This window comes from Convolutriloba macropyga, chromosome 4, assembly GCF_964194025.1.
Source record: "Convolutriloba macropyga chromosome 4, txConMacr16.3, whole genome shotgun sequence".
Lineage (NCBI taxonomy): Eukaryota > Metazoa > Xenacoelomorpha > Acoela > Convolutidae > Convolutriloba > Convolutriloba macropyga.
The window spans coordinates 31,585,378-31,605,818 of NC_134471.1; the positions used below are offsets into that span (position 1 = coordinate 31,585,378).

Here is a 20,441-nt window from a genome sequence, read left to right on the forward strand (position 1 = left end):
AAACTATATATTTGTTTTTCCTGTACCAATCGAAAGGTATCCAACTGCTTGTTGTGGTAACTGAAACCTGACCGGAGTTTTTGCGCTACCAAAGAACCTTAATTACTTGAACAGATTGCGTCTATGAACCGATACGACTCCGAAAATACTTCTTTGAATTGCATGTAAACTGCCAGATTTTTCACAAAAATGCTCAAAATTAGAAAATTTTAAAGCTTAAATTTAATTATTTGACTTTTTTGCATTTATTCCGCTCAAAAAACTATAAAGTCAAGTTAGCTGATCCAATCTTTCTGTCAATGTGGCTGTCATTTTTAGCGAAAGTTTTGACCGGGTTTCTTGTCACGGTGAAATTATTACTCGTTAAATTACTGCCGAATCTATTATTAAAAATGTTCACTCAAAATTTGTACTCAATCATTCAGTTTTCAGATCCTGTGTGTTGTGAAGTGTCTGGCAAAATGGCAACTATGTTCACTCGTGTTTGTAGCCGAGGTTTGGCAACATCTGCCGCCAGGGGATCCAAAGTGGCAGTGCTGGGAGCTGCCGGGGGTATTGGACAGCCTATGTCACTTCTATTGAAACAGGTATATTTTTCCCTGTTAATTGATTCTTAAGTTAACCTGCAATAAACGAGTTGTGGGTTGTACGCTCTCTGGATTGTGATAGAAATGAAGTAATTGATGTGAAGTTTCAAAATGATAAAAGATCTTATGGGATTCTTGTTTCATTGTGCTAAGTGAAATCAAGCGATTGACAATTTAAGTGTTGAGCTTACATCCAAATCTATTTAAGGCTCCTGCAGTGTCACAACTGAACTTGTACGACATCGTCAACACTCCAGGAGTAGCTGCAGACCTGAGTCATATCAATAGCAACGCCAAGGTCAAGTCCTACCAGGGGTCAGAACAACTTGATGATGCATTGAAGGGCATGGACGTTGTTCTGATTCCAGCTGGTGTTCCTAGAAAACCAGGAATGACTAGAGATGATTTGTTCAACACCAACGCATCTATCGTCCAGACATTGGCAGAAGCTTGCGCTAGAAGTTGCCCCGAAGCCATTTTGGGCATTATTGCGAACCCTGTGAATAGTACTGTTCCTATCACCGTCGAGGCATTCAAAAAGCACGGGGTAAGAAGTTCGTGGATTGCAACATTTTGATTGCGCATCTGTAGTATTGAGGGTTGCAGTTGTTGGTTTAATAGTCTTGTCTGGTGAAGTAAATAAAACAAGTAATCTTTTGAACATAATGTAGTCTTTCATGCAGCAAATCAAACTAAACGGCGACATCGAACATTAAAATTTTCCTTTCTTAGGAAGTCTGTGGGTGCAACTCGTTGCACTAAAAAATTTAGTTTATCATGTATGATAACTTAATTCTAATACTGAATTGTTTGAACAGCTTATGGGGCCTTTTCAATTATTTAGTGTCGCAGCTGAGAAAAGATTTTTTCGGAATCTTTGATTTGAAACGGATTCAAAAAATTACATCCTCTTGTTTTACACCTGCTGGATGCGATTCTAAAAAATTACAGGTGTACAATCCCAACAAAATCTTTGGTGTGACTACGTTGGATGTAGTGAGGGCCAACTGCTTTGTAGCTGAGCTGAAGGGATTCGATGCTGATTCCACGCTCGTTCCTGTGGTTGGAGGACACGCTGGCAAGACCATCGTACCTCTAATTTCCCAGTCCAATCCCAAGGTCAGTGCTATTAACAGAAATTTTGTATAAAAAAAACGATTAAGAAAAATAAAAACATTGTAGCGTGACCATCGTTTCTGAAAATAAGAGGTTTTTTTCTAATTTTTTCATTAAAATTGAGAAAATGATAGATATTAACATTTCCATAACATCGAATTTCCAATTGAAATTTGGTTAATGATCAATGACAGATTAAATTTCAATTCAAAATAAGAGGCGTTAAATTTTTACATGACAATCGTTTCTGGAAATAAAAGGTTATTTTATTAATAGCCGCGAAGTGATAGCGGCTATTATTGGGGAGATCGTAGTTTTTTACAATTCAAAGAATTTGAATTGTATTGGGGCGCTGTCTTTTTCTTAAATCAGTTCACACATTTTCATGATTTTTCAAGTCATATTGGAGTAGTGATTTTGGTCACGCCGAAACAGGAAGTGGAGCGAAAAAGCGAGTGGTTTTGCGGCGTGAAATTTTTTCGCTCTAATTTTAAACTAGAGTGAGAAAACTGTATTTGAACAAAGATTCGCTTTCTCGCTAGTGGTTTTTTGTTCACATGCGGCAATTTCACTTTGATTTTTCCTGTTTTTTTAGATTTTTTTAATATGTTTTTTTTTGTAAATTGTTTTTCCAATTCATTCATTGTTCATTCTAGACCTAGTTTTTTTGTTTGAACCAAATATCAATTGATTGCTATTGGTTTTTTGTTCACATACTGCATTTTACATAGATTTTCTGATTTTCAATTGGTCTTGAACGAAGTTCATAGCATTTATTGTAAACGTGTTTCGTTTTTATGCAAATTTTTCGCTCGATAATTTTGCGTTTTTCTTCTAGAACATTCTTTGACTTCTCAAGTGACTCTTTAGCGCTTTCGTTCTTCATTTTTGAGTGATGTCTATTGCTTACAAGTAAAACTTGTTGCTAATATGAAATCGGTTGCAGCATAGCAGAGGTACGTAATTCGTAGCGCAGTGGTTATTGCGGGTGGTTGTGAATTGGGAGGTCAGTGGTTTGAATCCCGGCAGGGGAAAGGTTTTTGCACCCATAAAAAAATTCATCTAGGCTACAGCCCCTGAATTAAGTTGCCTCGCCTGTCGCTCAAGAGCAATTCTTCCGACATTTGTCGGTTTATGTTTTTTTCGATCTGATTTTTTTAGAAATGGTTTTCCTCATTTCACTCATAGTCTTTTCTAGCTCTAATTTTTTGTGTAGTCAATGACAGTTCTTGTCAAAATTTTACGTGAGGACTTGTCCTTCTATCTTTAATTCGTCGTCTCCATCGATTATTCTTACGACCCGACTTGGAATTGACTTTTGCACTGACTTCAGTGACTTCTACTGCTTTGCAAATAAAATTTGTGTACGTGACGTCATTTCTGCTTTAAGGTCGATTGCGTGACTTACCTCACTCAAAAAAATTACTTCTGAACTCCCTTATGAAACTTTAATTTTTATGAACAATTACTAGTGAAAGATCAATAGTATGCATCTAAGTAATGCCAAACTTATATGCCCTATTTCTTGAGTATTTGTCTTGAGTTTTTGATTTCGAATATCAATGTTGAAAAAGCTGTGTTAGGCCCTTTTCTTATAGACCGTATGTGTCATAAAATTGACAGTCCCAATTTAACCCAAAAATTGTGGTCTATTAAAGGACTGGTGGGCGATCTGTCTATCTTATTTCTTTAGTTGTTTCAATTCATGGAAGGCTGCAAGCGTCTATTGCGGCTATTTTCCGGCAATCTGCTATCTATGTTTAATTTCATCATTATTATGGAGAAAATAATAGATAATAATAGATAAATAGTAATGTGAGTGCGATAACAGACAGCAGTGTTAAATCTTAAGTATATAATTGCTGAAGTTGGCGTTCTGGATAGTTGCTCTTTAGTTTCTCTCAGAAAAGCTTGGGGCAATTATTAAAAACGTGTCTTTCTGATATAAGTTTTTTGCTTGACCTTTTGCGCTTTTCTAGAATATTCTTTCACTTCTCAAGTTACTTTTTCACGCCTGTCTTCTTTTATCGTGATCTGAATTGCTCTTGTTGTTTATTTGAGATCTTGTGCTGAATCTGTTGTGCTGCCTTTTATATTGAAAGTTTTATCATACTTGGCTCACTCATGTCACTAAACATTACTTTTGCTTTTAGAATATTTCTGGTTTAAGGACGATATATGTTATACGAACTCGGTTGTTCTAATGTCTATTACTTCGAAGTCAATTAAATGAGGATGGAATTGCAATTCAGAAATATAGTTATTTTGCCTTTGACTTCTACTGTCTGTTTTGTGGCTATTTGCTCACAATTTGCCAGCTATGTTAAGAGATTGTGATGTGCATTTTTATCTAAATTTGTGAGTTCAATTAAATTATGGACAGAAAGTTCTAACTATGCTCTTTAGTTTCTATATGTGGAAAATTCTATAAATTTTAGTCATGCATGATTTCGTCTCTTTTGTATCAATTAAATTCGAACTTATGTTTTCAGCAAATATACGCAAATACGTTCAAGTTCAAAAGGCAAAATCATACGAATGGGAACCGAAAAACCTGGACACTGAAACTTTATATATTAAAACTTAGTTCATTAAGTTTTTAACGTTCCTTAGAGCATGATGCTAACTGATATTAGTAAAAATAAAGAGACTCGGTAATGTGCCTTTGCACATGATGTTCCGAACCCGCTCATCTACATTTTGACAGTTCGAAATTTTTTGAAATCATTTGACTTCAAAAGTTATTATAACCATCAGCTTTCAACATAAGAATACTAGATTTATTCACAATTACCTGTTTGAGAAGCGAACATCACTTGTCTTTGGTGACACTAACGCTTAGAACTAAAAAATAAGTATAGGCAAGACTCACAATTAAATTATGAAAACACTGTTTTTAAGCATTTACTAAAATTGTTATGTTTCATTAAGTGGGCCTCCTTTCAACAGCAACGGGCCTGTTGTGATTTTGTGACAAAACACCAGAAAGAAACCACAAATACAGGCAAAAATAAAATTTTGTGTGAAAACACCCAGTATCTGTAGGAAAACCATTTATTAAAAGATATAAACCGCTTTCCGTCTAACTTTGCTGTTTTCGAAAGAAAGTGGACCTGTCATTAATAAGAAAAGGCTACAATTTGACAGAAATCGGTTTAAAAATGTCGGAATGTTCTAAAATTCTTTGATATATTTTTTAATCAAATATATTCAATATCATCAGCCATTAGTTAAAAGTAAATTTTATTTTTGTTTCTTTAAAAAGAAAATGTAACTATTCAATGATTAGAGTAAGCTACAATCAGACAGAAATAAGGTTAAAAAGGTGGCGAAGATCAAAAGTTCCTGGATAGTTATTAGAAATAATTTTAATGTCATATGAGACATTGGTTATTAACTGAAAACTTTCATTAGTCTCACTAATACATCTTTAGATAGCGAATTGGACCTTTGAATATTCAGACAATATGTTGGCAAGGGTTAGGAATTCATAAATTCTTTGCGAAAACAATTTGAAGGAGCCATAAAAACGGTGATGTTACCCTCAACACATTTGTTCATCGAACGTTATAAGATCTCTTATTAATTGGAAGTTCTATTAAAAGCAGTTTTGTCTGAATGTTGGGTTTAAAAAATTACAAAAAGATTTGAAAAAGGGACACCGACCTATTATAATCCAAATCTTTTCCCCGTTGTGAAAATTCACCATGGGACAAAAAATGGCGTTGCTATCGCTGAGCGTCTGCTAAACAAAATCTTTTTGGATAATGATGCATTTTGGATAATTTTTGATTTAAACTTCGAAAGCCTGGAAAATTGTTCCAGAACATTTGCATACGAATTGGAGGTAAAGAAGACCTCATCGTAGTATGCTTAAATTGTGTCAGTAGTTTATATGGCTGTACTATCTGTAAATCTGGACAAAGTGGGCTAAAGAAGCATATTTGTTGCTTTTTCATTAAAAAAATGATAATGAATTTTCAAAAGTTGAGCCAAATTTGTAGCTAAACGAGTCGGTCCAAACAATTCAGCCAATTGGCTTTATATTTAAAGGTAAATTCATTAACACTATATTCAACATTTGTATCATAATTTTAGCGAAATTTGAGCAATATGAACAAAACGCGGAAAACGTGAACAAAGCGGAAATGAGGCTAAGGTTCAAAAAATTTTAATCCTTGATTACTCCTAGGAAAAAAGCGAAATTCAAGAAGTTTTAATTTGATATTCTACGCTTGAAAAGCGTTCTAATGAAACCACTCACAACTCTGTAACGATGCACATATCTATCGACGAAAATTGATTGAACCAAAAAAACAATACCGCATACAGTTCCTCCTCCCGCCACTAAGTTGGGATCAGAACAAAAAAATCTTATGCTACAGATGCTAGCTCGCCATGTTTAATGAATCTTATAAAGCTATGGACGACATTAGAAAACTTTGAGATTTCGTCAAAACAAAAGGCTGTCAATTTGTAACTTTTTTTACCCTGAATCAATCGGAACTTCGGTTACATGAAAATAGAAGATATTCCGTTTCTGTCTATATGTTTATAAATAAGCCTCGGTGAATAGCAAATGTGTGCTTACTTTTTGCGATTTGACTTATTAGGCTGAATTCGACCAAGAGACCCTTGACGCATTGACTCACAGAATTCAGTTTGGAGGCGATGAGGTTGTGAAAGCCAAGGATGGTGCAGGATCTGCAACCCTTTCAATGGCATTTGCGGGTGCCAAGTGGGCTTTCTCAGTTTTGAGAGCTCTGGCTGGTGAAGCAGGAGTTGTTGAATGCTCTTATGTTGAGTCAACTATCACGGATGCTAAATATTTCTCGACGCCAATCCAGTTTAATAAAGATGGTATGGAAAAGAACCTTGGATTGCCTTCTGGAATCACTAAATTTGAGGAGGAATTGATCGCGGCTGCGGTTCCTGAATTGCAGGCCAGCATTAAGAAGGGAGAGGAGTTTGCGCACAAGTAGAAGGCTTGTTTGAAGTCACTGAAATAAAATTTATTCATGAGAATGGCTATAACTGATTTTACTCGAAGTAATGATTGCACATATTTTAATCAAAAGCTGGCAGGTGATATCTGATGATAAATCTGAAATTGAAACTAACTATGTTTAAAGCCTTCTTTCGGAAAAAAAAACTTAAACTTGTCAAGTGTGTTTGGTAAAGGTTCGAAAGTTCTTGGAAAATGAGAAAATTGGTTTCAGATATGAGTACATACATCGCTCATAATTTAGTTCCGGAGTGCACTGTGACATCAAATATATTGAAAGCCCTTAGCAAACGGATTCCGGACATTGAGATTAACGTTTTTCGTATTTCAGAGTTCTGAATGTTTTCCTACATCCAGTTTTGTGAGCAATGACAGCTAATCCAGATCTGATTAAAAGTGTACTCGTGGAGCTTCTTGGAAAGGGACATAACGCTTTGAAATCAACCCCAGTCAGAAACGAACCGAAGCAATTGAAAAACCATGATGAAGAACGCAATAAAATAGACCACGATATTGAAGATAATTCGGATGCCTTTCCTTGCAGAGAAAGCCTCCAAGATTATTTAATCGAAGCCACTGGAGAATTTCATTTACAAGTCACCCGTTTCCAAAATGAAGGCGAAGGAAATTACGAGGCTGAAGTGAAGTTCCCGTGTGACACCATAGAGTACATGTACTCGTGGGTCGAAGATTTTGAGCGTGCTACTCGGTGTGTGTTACGACCGAAGCAAGTCGAAAGAGGGGCTCCGACGCCTATACTGAATATCCACAAGGCAAGGCAAAGATGTGCTTTAAAGAGTCTCGAACGACGAGTGCGGTAAGTAAGAATTATTCTTCGATAAACAGTTTAGTTCCGGAAGGAAAAGGTTTTGATAACCAGGAACATAAGTCTTAATCACTAGAAATCTGAAGTCTCAGGCACTAGGAACAAGTCTTGTGATCCAAAGGGAAATGGACAGCGTTTCACTCAATGCTTGCAGCTGCTTTTAATTAGATTTCCTCGCATGGCTTTAGTAATAGATGTCACAGTATGAAGTGACTGCATTGTCATGTCAGAGATTATAATATTTCAGGCCTGATGGCACCATACAATACGAGAGTGTAGACTGTTATGCCGGTGTCACGATGAGTCTAAGGAAAGATGGATTTGCTCACATCTCAATTGACATGGTACATAATCACAGTCTCAAAGGTTGGCCATTGCTTAAATGTCCAATTGCTTCAAAACACTTGACTTTTCATCTTGCGATACGATAACTGAAAAGCTGAGATAGCGATAGCCGATCAGAGCTATTTTTGGCCTTTGTTTTCTTTCTCACGAATGGACTAGGAGTGTTGGTTTTCCTGAGTTTTTTTACTGGAAGTACAGGTGTGTTCAGGGTGACCTTAATGCAAACGTGAGTAAAATGGCTGTATAGATTAATTTTTGCTGAGCGAGAGAAGGTTTTGTTCATGCGCTGCGTTGAGTGACTGACTCTGACTTCAATTTTTTTAATGCATAGTGCACAATGTTTAGCCTACTTTTGTCCATTTGGATCATTTTTTTGTTGTTGGGTTTTTATCTGTGCTGCATTATTATGTAACTCTATGGAAAAGATAATAGTGTTTTTGAGAACCTAATAATGCGTTTAAGTGCAAAATCGGCTCACGTGCCCAATTTTTCCATTTTTGGCGTTCACAATAATTTCTGTTTTGAAGATATTTGAACGGATTTTGTTTTATTTTTACCCGAAGATGGCAATGTAAGTTTTATGAAGTTGCGAGGTTAAAAAAAATCTATCTTTCTATCTTTTAAAATTAATATTTGTTTTTAGTTCTCAAAATGTGAAGATAACGTTTCCTTTTTACAATGTGTCCTTTTTTACAATGTGTCCGTTACCTTCACATTCTATCATTTGGTACCTTTTCTTTTCTTCTAATTGTCAATGGTGAGTTGATTTGAAATTTTATTGGCTCTACCTTAATGAGTTCATAATAAATTTTAACCTTTTTTTCCGTACATTTTTTGTTTATTATTGATTCCAACTAATGTAATGCAATGCAGTTCTGAGAACGTGTTGAACTTAATATTGCGAAATGATTGATTTTTATATTCTGAGAAATCCGTTGCGAACTAGGTTTTGGTAATTAACGAGTTCATGCTTATGAGTGTTTATCTGTTCCTTTTCTGTTTCCGGATGAATTTAAATTCTCAAAATTTTCAATGAAATAAAATTCATTTTATCAAAGATTAATCCAAAAAGAGATCAAAATGCCAAAAATTAGTATTACCTTTAAGTTTAGAAGCTGAATAAGTATAGCTTTAGAATCCACCTGAGACTGCACGCCAAATTAGAAAACTTTTTACACTGAAAAAAAAAACAGAAAAAATTCGGTCAATGCATCTTTTTCTTTTTTCTTTGTTTCAATCCCGATGTGCATCAAGCGCGTCAACGGTGGCTATTTTCCGGCAATCTGCCGGCTATTTTATCGTGGAACCCAAAATATTGTTTAAATTTTTAAAATTCAGTTCTAAGATTATTATTTATTTAATGCCCTTTCAATGTCTTTTGTGCCTCAACGTTAATTGAGTTCTGAATTTTTGATACCGGTTTTTGTGCAGCAATTTCTAGAATTTCCCATTTTTATGTTGTTGAATTCTTGTCCATCTTCCTTTTTGAATTGTTTCTGAATAATTTGGTAAACATTTTCTATTTTTGCTTGCTTCAATGATTTTAATGCAAATTTATTTCATTTTCTCAGGGGTAAAATTTCGATCACCTATTTTTAATAATGATGTGGTAACGGATGATTTTTTCCAGACGATAAAGAAAAGTTTTGAATGCAGGGACATTTCGGTTTTTCTGGAAATTCAGCCTTTTCGAGTCTCTGCCGGACTTCTAACTTTTCTTGCCGACATTTTTGTCACAATTTTCAGACGTCACGCGCACTTCAAGTCAGTTCATATTCATTCTTTCATGAAATTTGCAGAGTTGTTCTTGGCGTAGTTTTCTCAGTAATTGGAGCAAGTTCTGTTCATTGGCGTGAATAAGTTTGTCACACTTGACTTGCCGCACTCTCAAAATGTTTTTCTTCTCAAATTTATATTTGCTAACTTTTATTGTTTTAAATTAGTTTAAATAAGTCCTAATCACTTTCTTGTCAATAGAGGTAGCATAGCTATTCTCCGGCAATCTGCCATCTATGTTAAGAACATAGGGCGTTGAGTCTGCAGAAATTCTTAGAGCTCTTCTAGCTTCTAAGTATGGGGCTCACAGAAACTGCGCAGGAGGCAAGTTCATGGTTTGATGGGTAATTCTGACACTTTGGTTTGTGGAGTTCTGTAGACTCTTAGAAACAAAATGTGGTGCTGTTTTGGACTAATTTGTTTTTACATAAAAGTTCAATGCGGACTGAAGTAATTTTTATCGATTTTTTCTGAAGTTCGAATGTTTTGGTTATGGAAGAATCTTATTTATATCTCAACTGCAGTATTTGTCTGACACATGGCGGAATAATTAATTTGATATCTGTAATGATTTTTGAAGTCAAATGGTGTAGTGATTTTGGTCACGCCGAAACAGGAAATGGAGCGAAACAGTGAGTGGTTTTGAGGCTTGAAATGTTTTCACTTAAATTATTTATAAGTAGAGTGAAAAAACGTTGATCGAACAAAAATTCGCTTGTGGTTTTTGTTCACATGCGGCATTTTGACTTTGATTTTTACTGTTTTCCCCCAATCCATCCATAGTCCAATCTTGAACTAGTTTTTGGTCAGTCCATGAAAATTCTTTGAACTGTTTCAGAACTTGTCGTGCTGTTTTAATTCGCTTTGCCTTTTGATTACGTTTTTCGTTTTACATAAGTTACGATTTTCACGTTTGACTCGTGACTTACTTTATCATTGCTTCAACTAAATGAATAATAAATCCTTTCACTCATTGAATTACGCAATGTAGTGAATACTATCAATGTCAGAAGAGCAAAATTAAGAGAAACGGGATAAACCGATAATTTCCGGTCATCAAGTCATCTCGCATTAGGGTATCAAAGTTTATTAGAGCCATTGCTAGCTGACATTAGTCTTAAGCCTAAAAGCTTTGATTTTGTAGTTGATTAAAATCTGCTCTTTTTAGTTGTTTAAATTCTGCTGTTGTCACAAATTTTATTAGTTTTCTAGCTCTTGAAGTTTTTAATCATAAATTACTGTTACTGCACGTAACTTTTTTTTATTGACAAATCCTGGAAATGTTTTGAATCATTGGTTTGTGCCCTTTTCTTGAGACCATTTGATGAAGTTAATTTTTTTGGTTCTGCTGCAACATTCTGAAGGCCTATCAGACTTCAATTTTTAAACTTTGATTATTTTTTTTTTGGTCCAGGAGGTTGTTGACAAGAGGTGTTGTCGGAAAATTTTGCAAACGCACATTAATGAGTCGCCTTGTTTCGCTACATTGTCAAACGTACCAACTGTTTGATGATCCAGATGTTATTCGTTATAAGTCCTGCTCGCAAATTTTCTGTTTGTTATTAGTCGCGAAGCGATAGCGGCTATTATCGGGGACAGCGTGGTTTTTTACAATTCAAAGAACTTGAATTGTATTGGGGCGCTGTCTTTTTTTCTTTCAGATCTGTTCACACATTTTCATGATTTTTGAAGTCAAATTGGAGTAGTGATTTTGGTCACCATGAAACAGGAAGTGGAGCGAAAAAGCGATTGGTTTTGCGGCGTGAATGTTTTTCGATCTATTTTTAAAGTAGAGTGAGAAAACGGTGTTTGAACTAAAATTCGCTTTCTCGGTAGTGGTTTTTTGTTCACATGCGGCAATTTCACTTTGATTTCTTACTGTTTTTTCGATATTTTAGATCAGATTTTTTTCCAATCCAATCGTAGTTCATTCTAGACCTAGTTTTTTGTTTGAACCAAATTTCCATTTCTCGCTAATGGTTTTTTTGTTCACATGCGGCTTTTTTACATTGATTTTCTGTTTTTTTTTATTTTTATCTGATTTTTTTGGAAATGGTTTTCCCAATTCGCTCATAATCCGTTCTAGGTCTAGTTTTTTGCTTAGTCAATGAAAATTCTTTGAATGCTTCAGGACTTGTCCTGCTATGTTTTTTCAATTCGTCGTCTCCATCGATGATTCTTACGACCTGACTTCTTGAAAGTGACTTTTTCAATGACTTCAGCGACTTCTACTGCTTTGCAGATAAAATTTTTGTGCGTGACGTCATTTCTGCTTTTAGGTGAATTGCGTGACTTACCTCACTCAAAAAATGACTTCTGAACTCACTTATGGATTTTTAAGTTTTATGAACATTTACTAGTAAAGATCAGTAGTGTGCATCTAAGTAGTGTCAAACTTATATGCCCTAATTCTTTAGTATTATAGTCTTGAGTTTTTTATTTCGAATATTAATTTTGAAAAAGCGCCGCTAGGGCTTTTTCCTTTTAGAGCGTATGTGTCTCAAAAAAAAGGACAGGCCGAATCCAACCCAGAAAGTTTGGTCTATTAGAGGACTGGTGGTCAATCTGTCTATCTTATTTCTTTAGTTGTTTAAATTCCCTGGAATGCCACAAGCGTCTATCGCGGCTATTTTCCGGCAATCTGTCGGCTATGTTTTTAAATTGTCGTCTGCATCAAATTTGTTGCGACCATCTAATCAAGTGGAAAAGTATTTGATTACGCAGAAGTAGTAATTTTGTTTAGTAGCTTCCTATTTTTCTCAGTTACTCGAAATGTGTTCAGATGACGCGAAAATCTGGTCAACGCCTCACATTTCTTCTAAGCAAAAGCAGTTCATGGTAGATCTGTTCAAGGCTGGTCTTACTCCAGTGCAGATTTTGGATTACCTGAAGAGCACGCCTGTGAGTGCCGGAGAGGAAAGCTTCCCTGTCGCGTCCGGGCAGTGTTCGGCCATCAACAGAGATGGATTTACTTGGCCAAACAGTTTGAGAAAGCTCACCTACCACCAGGTATGTTTAAAATTTGTATTGTTCACATAGCTGACGAGTGTAATATTTTTGAGTTTAATCTCCTGCGTCTTGCTAATTGGTGCTGTTATTTGACCTCTCAAGAAGTTAGGTTTCTTTACTAAAATAATGAGTGCTCGGATAAAGAGGTAATGGTTCCACGTCAGTCTAGATCTCTCAAAATTATCAAACTTAGGAGCTTTGGTATGATGTCATTTGTGATGTCTTGTAAAGCAGAGATGTTTTGTTTTTAGGTATACCATACGTTCAAAAAATTCAAACAACAGAGCGTAGAGCAGAAGAAAAATCTTTTCGAGATGCGCAGTCGGTTGGAGAAAGAACTGGACATGCTCAAGATGAGATTGTTTAAGAGTGAAATGCTCATGGCCTCTGCTCAGTGTTTCATCAATAGGACGTCTCTTCTCTCCGATCAAGAAGTAAGAGTGTACAGACGTCATATTACTCATATGCACATAGTGAATAGATATTTGAACATGGGCACTTTCATGACGAGCAGTCTTTCAAACACATGATTGCGAACCATTTTTTTCCTCTGTTATTTTATGTTCTCAGGTCTGTATGATTTTGAGAATAAGATAAAACTGTGGTATAACTTAGACTGATCATTTCATATCGGTTCGAGAAATTTAAAATGTTGATGCAGTGAAGCAACTGACGTTCTAGCAAATTTATTATCTTTTCAGCTAGGAAAGTTCTTGCTTAGCCATTCTGAATGGTCACCCGAAGAACAAAAGGCGCAAAAACGCCGAGTGACAAATGAAGTATCAAAGAGAAGTAGCAATGACCGACTCAAATCTGTTAAGCAGAACAATGCGATTTCGGTCTTCACGAACAGATCTGTTAATCTCCAGTCGAATTCTGCCCCGATTCAGTGTTCGAAAAGCAAAACTCTTCATGACAAGTTAAGTGAATGTCGTCGGGAAGTGCGATCCTTGGACGGATTCGAAGACCTTATTTCTTTTCACAATACGCCTAAAAGAGCCAAGATCGAGAAGTCGCAGTTTGTTCCAATTGAGACAATAGGTATGACTGAATACTGAGATGCTTTTATCAACTTATGGTGCTATCCTTCGGCTTTCAAGTGTCATTTTATTTAAGTAGAAAACGCGATTCAATTTTTCATTTAGTTCTCTAGAACCATCGTACGAATGTTTATCCAAAATCTGACTCAACTATTTTGTTTCATCATGCGTCTGGCTTCTAAGTTTAATTTGAATTTTATTATGAACAGTCTCATATTTTAAGCGCCATGATCCCTGATCCCTCGAATTTCACATACATGATACAAGCTCTATGCATTTGAAATACCATGAAATTCAGGGAGTATTCGTAAATGGAATTATTTGGTACAAAATACTGAAGGGAAATCGTATTTGAAAGGCTCGCACCGATGTATGATTGTAAAATGGATTTTCCTCACTGATGGGAGCAATTTTACTCGCCTCTCTTGTACATAACAATTCTGAGCTTAATAGGGACTGTGATGTTTAGAACTGGGTTGCAATGAAAGCCCTCTTCGTACATGTGGCAGCTCGGATCAGCAGCCGAATACAGCCTCAAATGAGATTATTGAACTGCAAGACCCCGATGAACTTTACACAGGTCATTCGTCTCCTGTTGAGATCCTACAAGACGAGTGTTGTCTGGCCAGTGAAAACGCTGATGAGGGCAACTCTTATGAAGCTAATGCTGAATTGACTACTTGTAGTGATTTAACAGGAGAGATGACTCCGTGCAAAGTGAAGGATAGAACTGTAAAGGCTCAAAAAGCGTTCATGGAAACGTTGATGATGGTAAGTATCTCCTTTTGTATCCGGTTTCAGCGGGTCTTATTGAACATCGATAATACGTGTTAGATGGAAGCAATAAATACAATATTTCGTGGTTTCCTGAAAAGTACCAGTTATAAGGAGTGTCGCGTTCATATGTAAAATTGGCTGACTCGAAGTATGACGGCATAATTTGGCGTAAAATTGATTCGAATGGTTATTAAAATTTGGTTTAATAGCCGCCGTCAGCCTCTCGAACAGCCATTATTTAGGCGCTCTCCTTTTTTATTACAATTCAAAGAATTTGAACTGTATTGGGGCGCTGTCTTTTTTTTTCTTTAAGATCTGTTCACACATTTTCATGATTATTGAAGTCAAATTGGAGTAGTGATTTTGGTCACCATGAAACAGGAAGTGGAGCGAAAAAGCGAGTGGTTTTGCGGCGTGAATGTTTTTCGCTCTAATATTGGCCTTCTCTTGGTTTTTTTTGCGACTTGAAGAGGAGTATTGGTGTTCTTAAGGTTTTTTTTACCGGAAGTACTGTTCGTTCAGACGCTGTTTTGACCTAAAAGCAAAAGTGAGAAAAATTGCCGTGTGAACTAATTTTTTCTGAGCGAGAAGTTTTTTGATCATGCGCTGCCTTTAGTGAATGACTTTTAGACTTTGAAAAGTAGTTTTTGACTGAACGGCAAATATAGATAACTGTTTTTAGCCCTTTCCCTATAACCGTTTCCAGCTCAAAATTGGCACATATTTCTTTTAGTTAATTTTTGGCTTTTTTTTCCTATTAATTTCTTCATTTTTGGATCTTTCAGCCGTCTTGTTGTCAAAAATCAGTTAATATGGCAGCGCAACTTCCCTTTGATAATTCATATACTCAACGCCTCTTTCTACCTCGAGGTAATTTAGTTATATAAAATTATACATATGCTAATCCGATTTTGGTAGTTTTTTTTTCAATTTTTCTGTTTTTATGTATTTTGGTTTTAATTACTAGAAATAGTCTTTTTTGTGCAACTTGAGAAACGTTATTTTCGTTTTTACAGAAGTTCAATCATTTGTTAGCGTTAAGGTTTTGAAAAACAGTTAAAATTTGATAAATGCAGTCTTGAAAAATTTTTGACCATTCTTTGCAAAATGTTTCGTATGTTTGAATTCTGCTTTTTCTTTGTTCTGTTCTGGAGGATGGATCTTTGTCTCGGTTGACTCGTTGTCTGTTCCATGACTCAAATGCTGAACAACTAAATAAATGTATTCGTTTTTCATGGTTTTATCAATTTGGTTTTTAACTTTCAAAAATCAAGAATTAGTCTTCGTTACGGCGTTCCTTACATTGTGTCCATATTCTTCACATTCTAGTTTGTATCATTCTAGATTTGTCCTGGCACCTACATTTATACTGGTTATATTGATTTTTTCAGTTGTTAAAAAATTGAATGATTTCAGCTTTTTCTTGAATGATTTGATGAAATCGAATGATTTGAATGAAATTGAATGATTTGAATGATTTCAGGTTTTCGTCATTTCTCTGGTTTGCATTTGATTTGATTCAAAATAAGGCAGTACTGAGAGTTTGCTAGAAAGCTCTTTTCCAAAATTTTTACTGATTACTATTGTACTGTAATCTTCATTTTCTACTGTAATTTTCATTCGGCCTTCGAATTGTTTTTAATCGATTTTTTGCCTTTGAGTATTTTTCTTTTGCTTGTCTTTTCTATGATTATTTTAATTTTTGAATTCGTATGAAATCATGTTGTCAAGCATATATACAACTAGGAAGATGTATAAGTTGTTTTTGTCTTAATTGCAGTCATTAGAAATCTAATTGTAGTGGTTTTCTGATTCTTAAATTTGAGCATTCTGTTCTGAAAAATTTAACTTCGTTATTATTATTGTCTTCCGTTTGCTTTCGCGATCTTTTCGAGATTAGAATCACGAATTATTTGAGGGCGATTGATAGTCTTGTCAGCTTTTTCAGCCTATCAGTACTTTGACCATCTTAATTTTTTCGAACTTTTTTAATGTTTACCAAACGTTTTCAATAAAAAGTTTTGCTGCATTTTGTTTCTCTTTGTGGCAGTGGTTCAAATTTCACCAATTTGTAGATCAGACCTGGCGAGGTAATGAGTTAAGGGTTTAATACAAAAGGTAATGACCTCAGCTGCAATTACAATTTTTTTGTGAAACTTTGACGCTTCGAGTTGCTCCCGGAATTCTTCCGGCTATGTTTTTAAGATCTGTTCACACAGTTTCATAATTTGTGAAGTCACATTGGAGTAGTGATTATAGTCACGCCGAAACAGGAAGAAGAGCAATGAGCGAGTGGTTTTGTGGCGTGAAATTTTTTTGCTCTAATTTTAAAGTAGAGTGAGAAATCGGTGTTTGAACAACAATTCGCTTTCTCCCGTGGTTTTTTCATATGTAAAATTTTTACTTTGATTTTTACTGTTTTTGTTTCGATTTTTTTGAATCTTTTTTTTCTAAGTGGTTTTCCCAATCCATTCATAGTTTATTCTAGGCCTATTTTTTTGTTTGAATGGTTTTTTGTTACCTGTGGCATTTTGGTATTGATTTTCAGTTTTTTTAAATTTTTTAACTGATTTTCTTAGAAATGGTTTTCCGAATTCACTCATAGTCCGTTCTAGTTGTAGTTTTTGTTAATTCATCGAAAATTCTTTGAATTGTGCATCAGGATGTGTCCTGCTATGTTTTTTACAATTCAAAGAATTTGATTTGTATTGGTGCGCTGTCTTTTTTTAAGATCTGTTCACACATTTTCATGATTTTTGAAGTCAAATTGGAGTAGTGTTTTTGGTCGCGCCGAAACAGGAAGTGGAACGAAAAGGCGAGTGGTTTTGTGGCCTGGAAGTTTTTCGCTCTAATTTTAAAGAAGAGTGAGAACTCGGTGTTGGAATAAAAGTTCGCATTCTCGGTTTTGGTTTTTTGTTCTAATGCGGCAATTTCACTTTGATTTTTACTGTTTTTTCGATTTTTTGGATCGGATTTTTTTTCTAAATGGTTTTTACAATCCATTCATAGACCGTTCTTGGTCTAGTTTTCTGTTTAGTCAGTGAAAATTCATTGAATTGTACGTCAGGACTTGTCGTGCTATGTTTTTTTACTTCGTCGAACTTTTTTTCGCTTTACCCATTTTGCCGCTTTTTCGACATTTTGCGTGAAATATTTTTGACTTCTCTAGGCTAGTTTCACTCTTCTGTCACTCTACTCAAAGTCCTTTTAAACAGCAGCTACTCCTTTTCGATTTTTTGGATCGGATTGTTTAAATGGTTTTCCCAATCCATTCATAGTTTACTATAGACATGGTTTTTTGTTTGAATCAAATTTCAATTTCTCGCTAATGGTTTTTTGTTCACATGTGGCCTTTTTACATTGATTTTGTTTTTTTTATATTTTTGCTGCGGTTTTTTAGAAATTGTTTTATCATTTCACTCATAGTTCGTTCTGGGTTTAGTTTTTTGTTTAGTGTGTGACAATTCTTTGAATTGTACGTCAGGACTGGTCCTGCTATGCTTTTTTAATTCGCTTTACCTTTTGATCACGTTTTTGGTTTTACATAAGTCACTACTTTCACGTTTGACTTGTGACTGATATCATTCACTGTTTCAACTGAATGGTTTTAAAAACCATTCATTTGATGAAATACACAAGATAGTGAATACAGTCAAAGTCAAAATATTAAATCAAAGAGATGGGATAAACCGATAAAGCCCGGTCATTAAATCATTGAGAATTAGGTTATCAAAGTTCATTTAGAGTGTTTGCTAGCTGACATTGGTATTAAGCTTTGGTATTTTTTGGTATTTGTCTTTCAGTGTAGAAGCTGAATTAAGTATGGTTTTAGAGTCCCACCGAAACTGCACGCCGAGTTAGAACATTTTTTGACACTGAAAAAAAATAGAAAATTTTGTCAATTTATCTCTTCTTTTTTTTCTTTTTCTGTTCCAATCCCGATGTGCATCAATCGCGTCAACGGCGGCTATTTTCCGGCAATCTGCTGGCTATGTTTTAGTTGTCACTGCAGAAATCTAGTTTAATTTACGAATTTAGTTTGGACAATTTACGTCTTGATCAAAAGTTGCCTATATTAGAAACCTTCAGATAATAGATTATTAATTGCTCTCAAAGAAAATTTTTAGCAATTATTTCAGTCGTGCGGTCTCTTTTATGCCATGTTCCTACTGGTCGAATTTTCGTCCGGCGCTTTTAACTTCTCGTCCTTAGTTTCCAGTGGTGTATAATTCTATTGGTGTATAATATCCCCTAAACCAACTCACCGGATGATGCAGGCTTCAACAATAGAATCGACACTTCGGCAGTCCTTAGAGGGCAATTCTTTCGATATTAGACGCACTCGTCTGTATTGTTCCGACCCCTCTTGGGGGGGACTATATACTCTTATGGGTTTTTTTGTTCAGACAATTTTCGCCGATCGATATATTCATCGTAGAGAGTTGAAACTGGTATCATTAGAAAGCTCGTCGAGCTTAGAATATGGAATTAAAAAGATTTTTTTTATTTTCCTTTTTAAAGGTAGTTATCGAGGTTAAAACTTCTGAGAAAAGTAGAGTGAATTCCGTTGTTTCTATTCACATTTTCCGGAATTTTTGCCTAAATTTTCGTTAATTTTGCTAAAATTTGTTAAAATTTTTAAGAATAGTGTTCTTAATGTAGTTTTAAAGAAAAAGTATTGTTGATTATTTTGATAATTTTTGTTGTCAAAAATTCTGGCTAAATATTTCAAAATTCAGCCTCTTTAGCCTAATTGTTGTGATAATCTTATTAAATAGATTAAATTGAGCTAGGGACTTGAACAAAACATATCCGCCGGTGCCAGCATTGGTTCCACAGGATTATATTCCTGACACTTCGTTCCTAGCTTGACGGGCACTTGTTGTTGCTGTATCCTTTCTTCGTCGTCGGTGCCAGTATTGGTTCCATAGGCTACTTATTAAATAAAATCTTAATGCCTCCGCCAACACGTAACAATATCGGTTCCACCAGCGATGATCTAGTTGAAAAATTGATAGCATGCACGGCTACGAATTGTCCTGTACATAAAAAAGTTTTGGTAACCGCTAATTTTGACTGCTCTCAACCTTTCACTTGCGGCTTTTGTTGTGCTTCAAAATCAGTTGAAACCTTCAAAACCGTGCTCTGAAAAGGTTACGAATTGAAAAATGAGCAGAAGACTCGAGACACATTGTTTGCTGAAATTCAGCAAGAGCAATCACGTAAAGATGCAAAAAGATTAAATTTAACCGTAAAAGGGACAAAGCCATCTGACAATTGCGCTGGCTACGATATTGTTGAAAAGATTGCAAATCAAATTGACGTATCTCTTGTGTCACCTGATATTCAGTTTAAATGGATTAGAAAACGACAACGTGATACAGGAAATCAGTTATTGCTTCGCAAGTTTATAGAAATGATAAAAACGAAATCAGTTTCTGCGTAAGTCAGTAGCATTGAGGGATTGTGAGAATTTCGATTGGGTATGTGTGTCACCAGACTTAACTAAGGCTGAAAGAGTACAACAGTACAATTTGCGATTGCAGAAATGTCAACTTGATAGTCAAAATCCTGCAATTATATACAAAATTTGTTGTGGTCGTGTACAACAACAACAGAATTGACTACAGGCAAATTACTCCTCTCAAATTTCGATCCTCCTTCTTAACGTTCAGAGCATTCTATCGATTGAAAGAGGGTTAATGCTTTGCCAGCTGTTAAGCTTAGTTCCGCCCGCTGTTGTCTGTCTAACAGAAACATGGCTTGATGGTTCGGTCAGTGATAATGGAGTTTTGTAGGTTACCCTTATGCAGTCGTTCTGCGATCAGATCGAACGGCCGGGCGTCATGTTGGACTCCTAGTAGCAATGAGTAACGCTTTCTTGAGTACTATTGTTTTAATTTATTAAAAGTGTGAGAATTTTTGTGTTCTTGTCTTAAGTAACCAGATTCTTACTCTCT

The 20,441-nt window shown here is 35.4% G+C and overlaps 3 protein-coding genes across 3 annotated transcripts in view; all 3 read left to right on the top strand.

The window, feature by feature from the left end:
* Positions 1–402: 402 nt before the first annotated feature.
* Positions 403–6,834, top strand: LOC142337616 (malate dehydrogenase, mitochondrial-like). Its single transcript, XM_075386970.1, has 4 exons — positions 403–587; positions 796–1,134; positions 1,539–1,706; positions 6,317–6,834. Exons 1-4 carry the CDS (start codon positions 462–464, stop codon positions 6,683–6,685), a joined length of 1,002 nt encoding a protein of 333 aa, XP_075243085.1. The 5' UTR covers positions 403–461; the 3' UTR covers positions 6,686–6,834.
* A 184-nt stretch (positions 6,835–7,018) lies between these two features.
* Positions 7,019–20,441, top strand: part of LOC142337621 (uncharacterized) — a 28,180-nt gene continuing 14,757 nt past the window's right edge. Inside the window, exons 1-6 of the mRNA XM_075386988.1 lie at positions 7,019–7,525; positions 7,782–7,900; positions 12,438–12,664; positions 12,916–13,098; positions 13,366–13,705; positions 14,174–14,475. Coding sequence (XP_075243103.1) covers positions 7,077–7,525; positions 7,782–7,900; positions 12,438–12,664; positions 12,916–13,098; positions 13,366–13,705; positions 14,174–14,475 — 1,620 coding nt within the window. The 5' untranslated portion in view covers positions 7,019–7,076. The remainder of the gene's footprint in view (positions 7,526–7,781; positions 7,901–12,437; positions 12,665–12,915; positions 13,099–13,365; positions 13,706–14,173; positions 14,476–20,441) is intronic.
* The window catches only part of LOC142337622 (fizzy-related protein homolog), a 270,950-nt gene continuing 269,924 nt past the window's right edge, over positions 19,416–20,441 (top strand). The window contains 1 exon segment of the mRNA XM_075386989.1: positions 19,416–19,426. The gene's annotated coding sequence lies outside the window, so the exon portion shown is untranslated.

Excerpts from the sequence above, each read along its gene's own strand:
- LOC142337616 (XM_075386970.1), top strand. The coding sequence starts at position 462 with ATGGCAACTATGTTCACTCGTGTTTGTAGCCGAGGTTTGGCAACATCT. Across the intron at positions 588-795 it reads TGTCACTTCTATTGAAACAG|GCTCCTGCAGTGTCACAACT; the intron begins GTATATTTTTCC and ends AATCTATTTAAG. Across the intron at positions 1,707-6,316 it reads TTTCCCAGTCCAATCCCAAG|GCTGAATTCGACCAAGAGAC; the intron begins GTCAGTGCTATT and ends TTGACTTATTAG.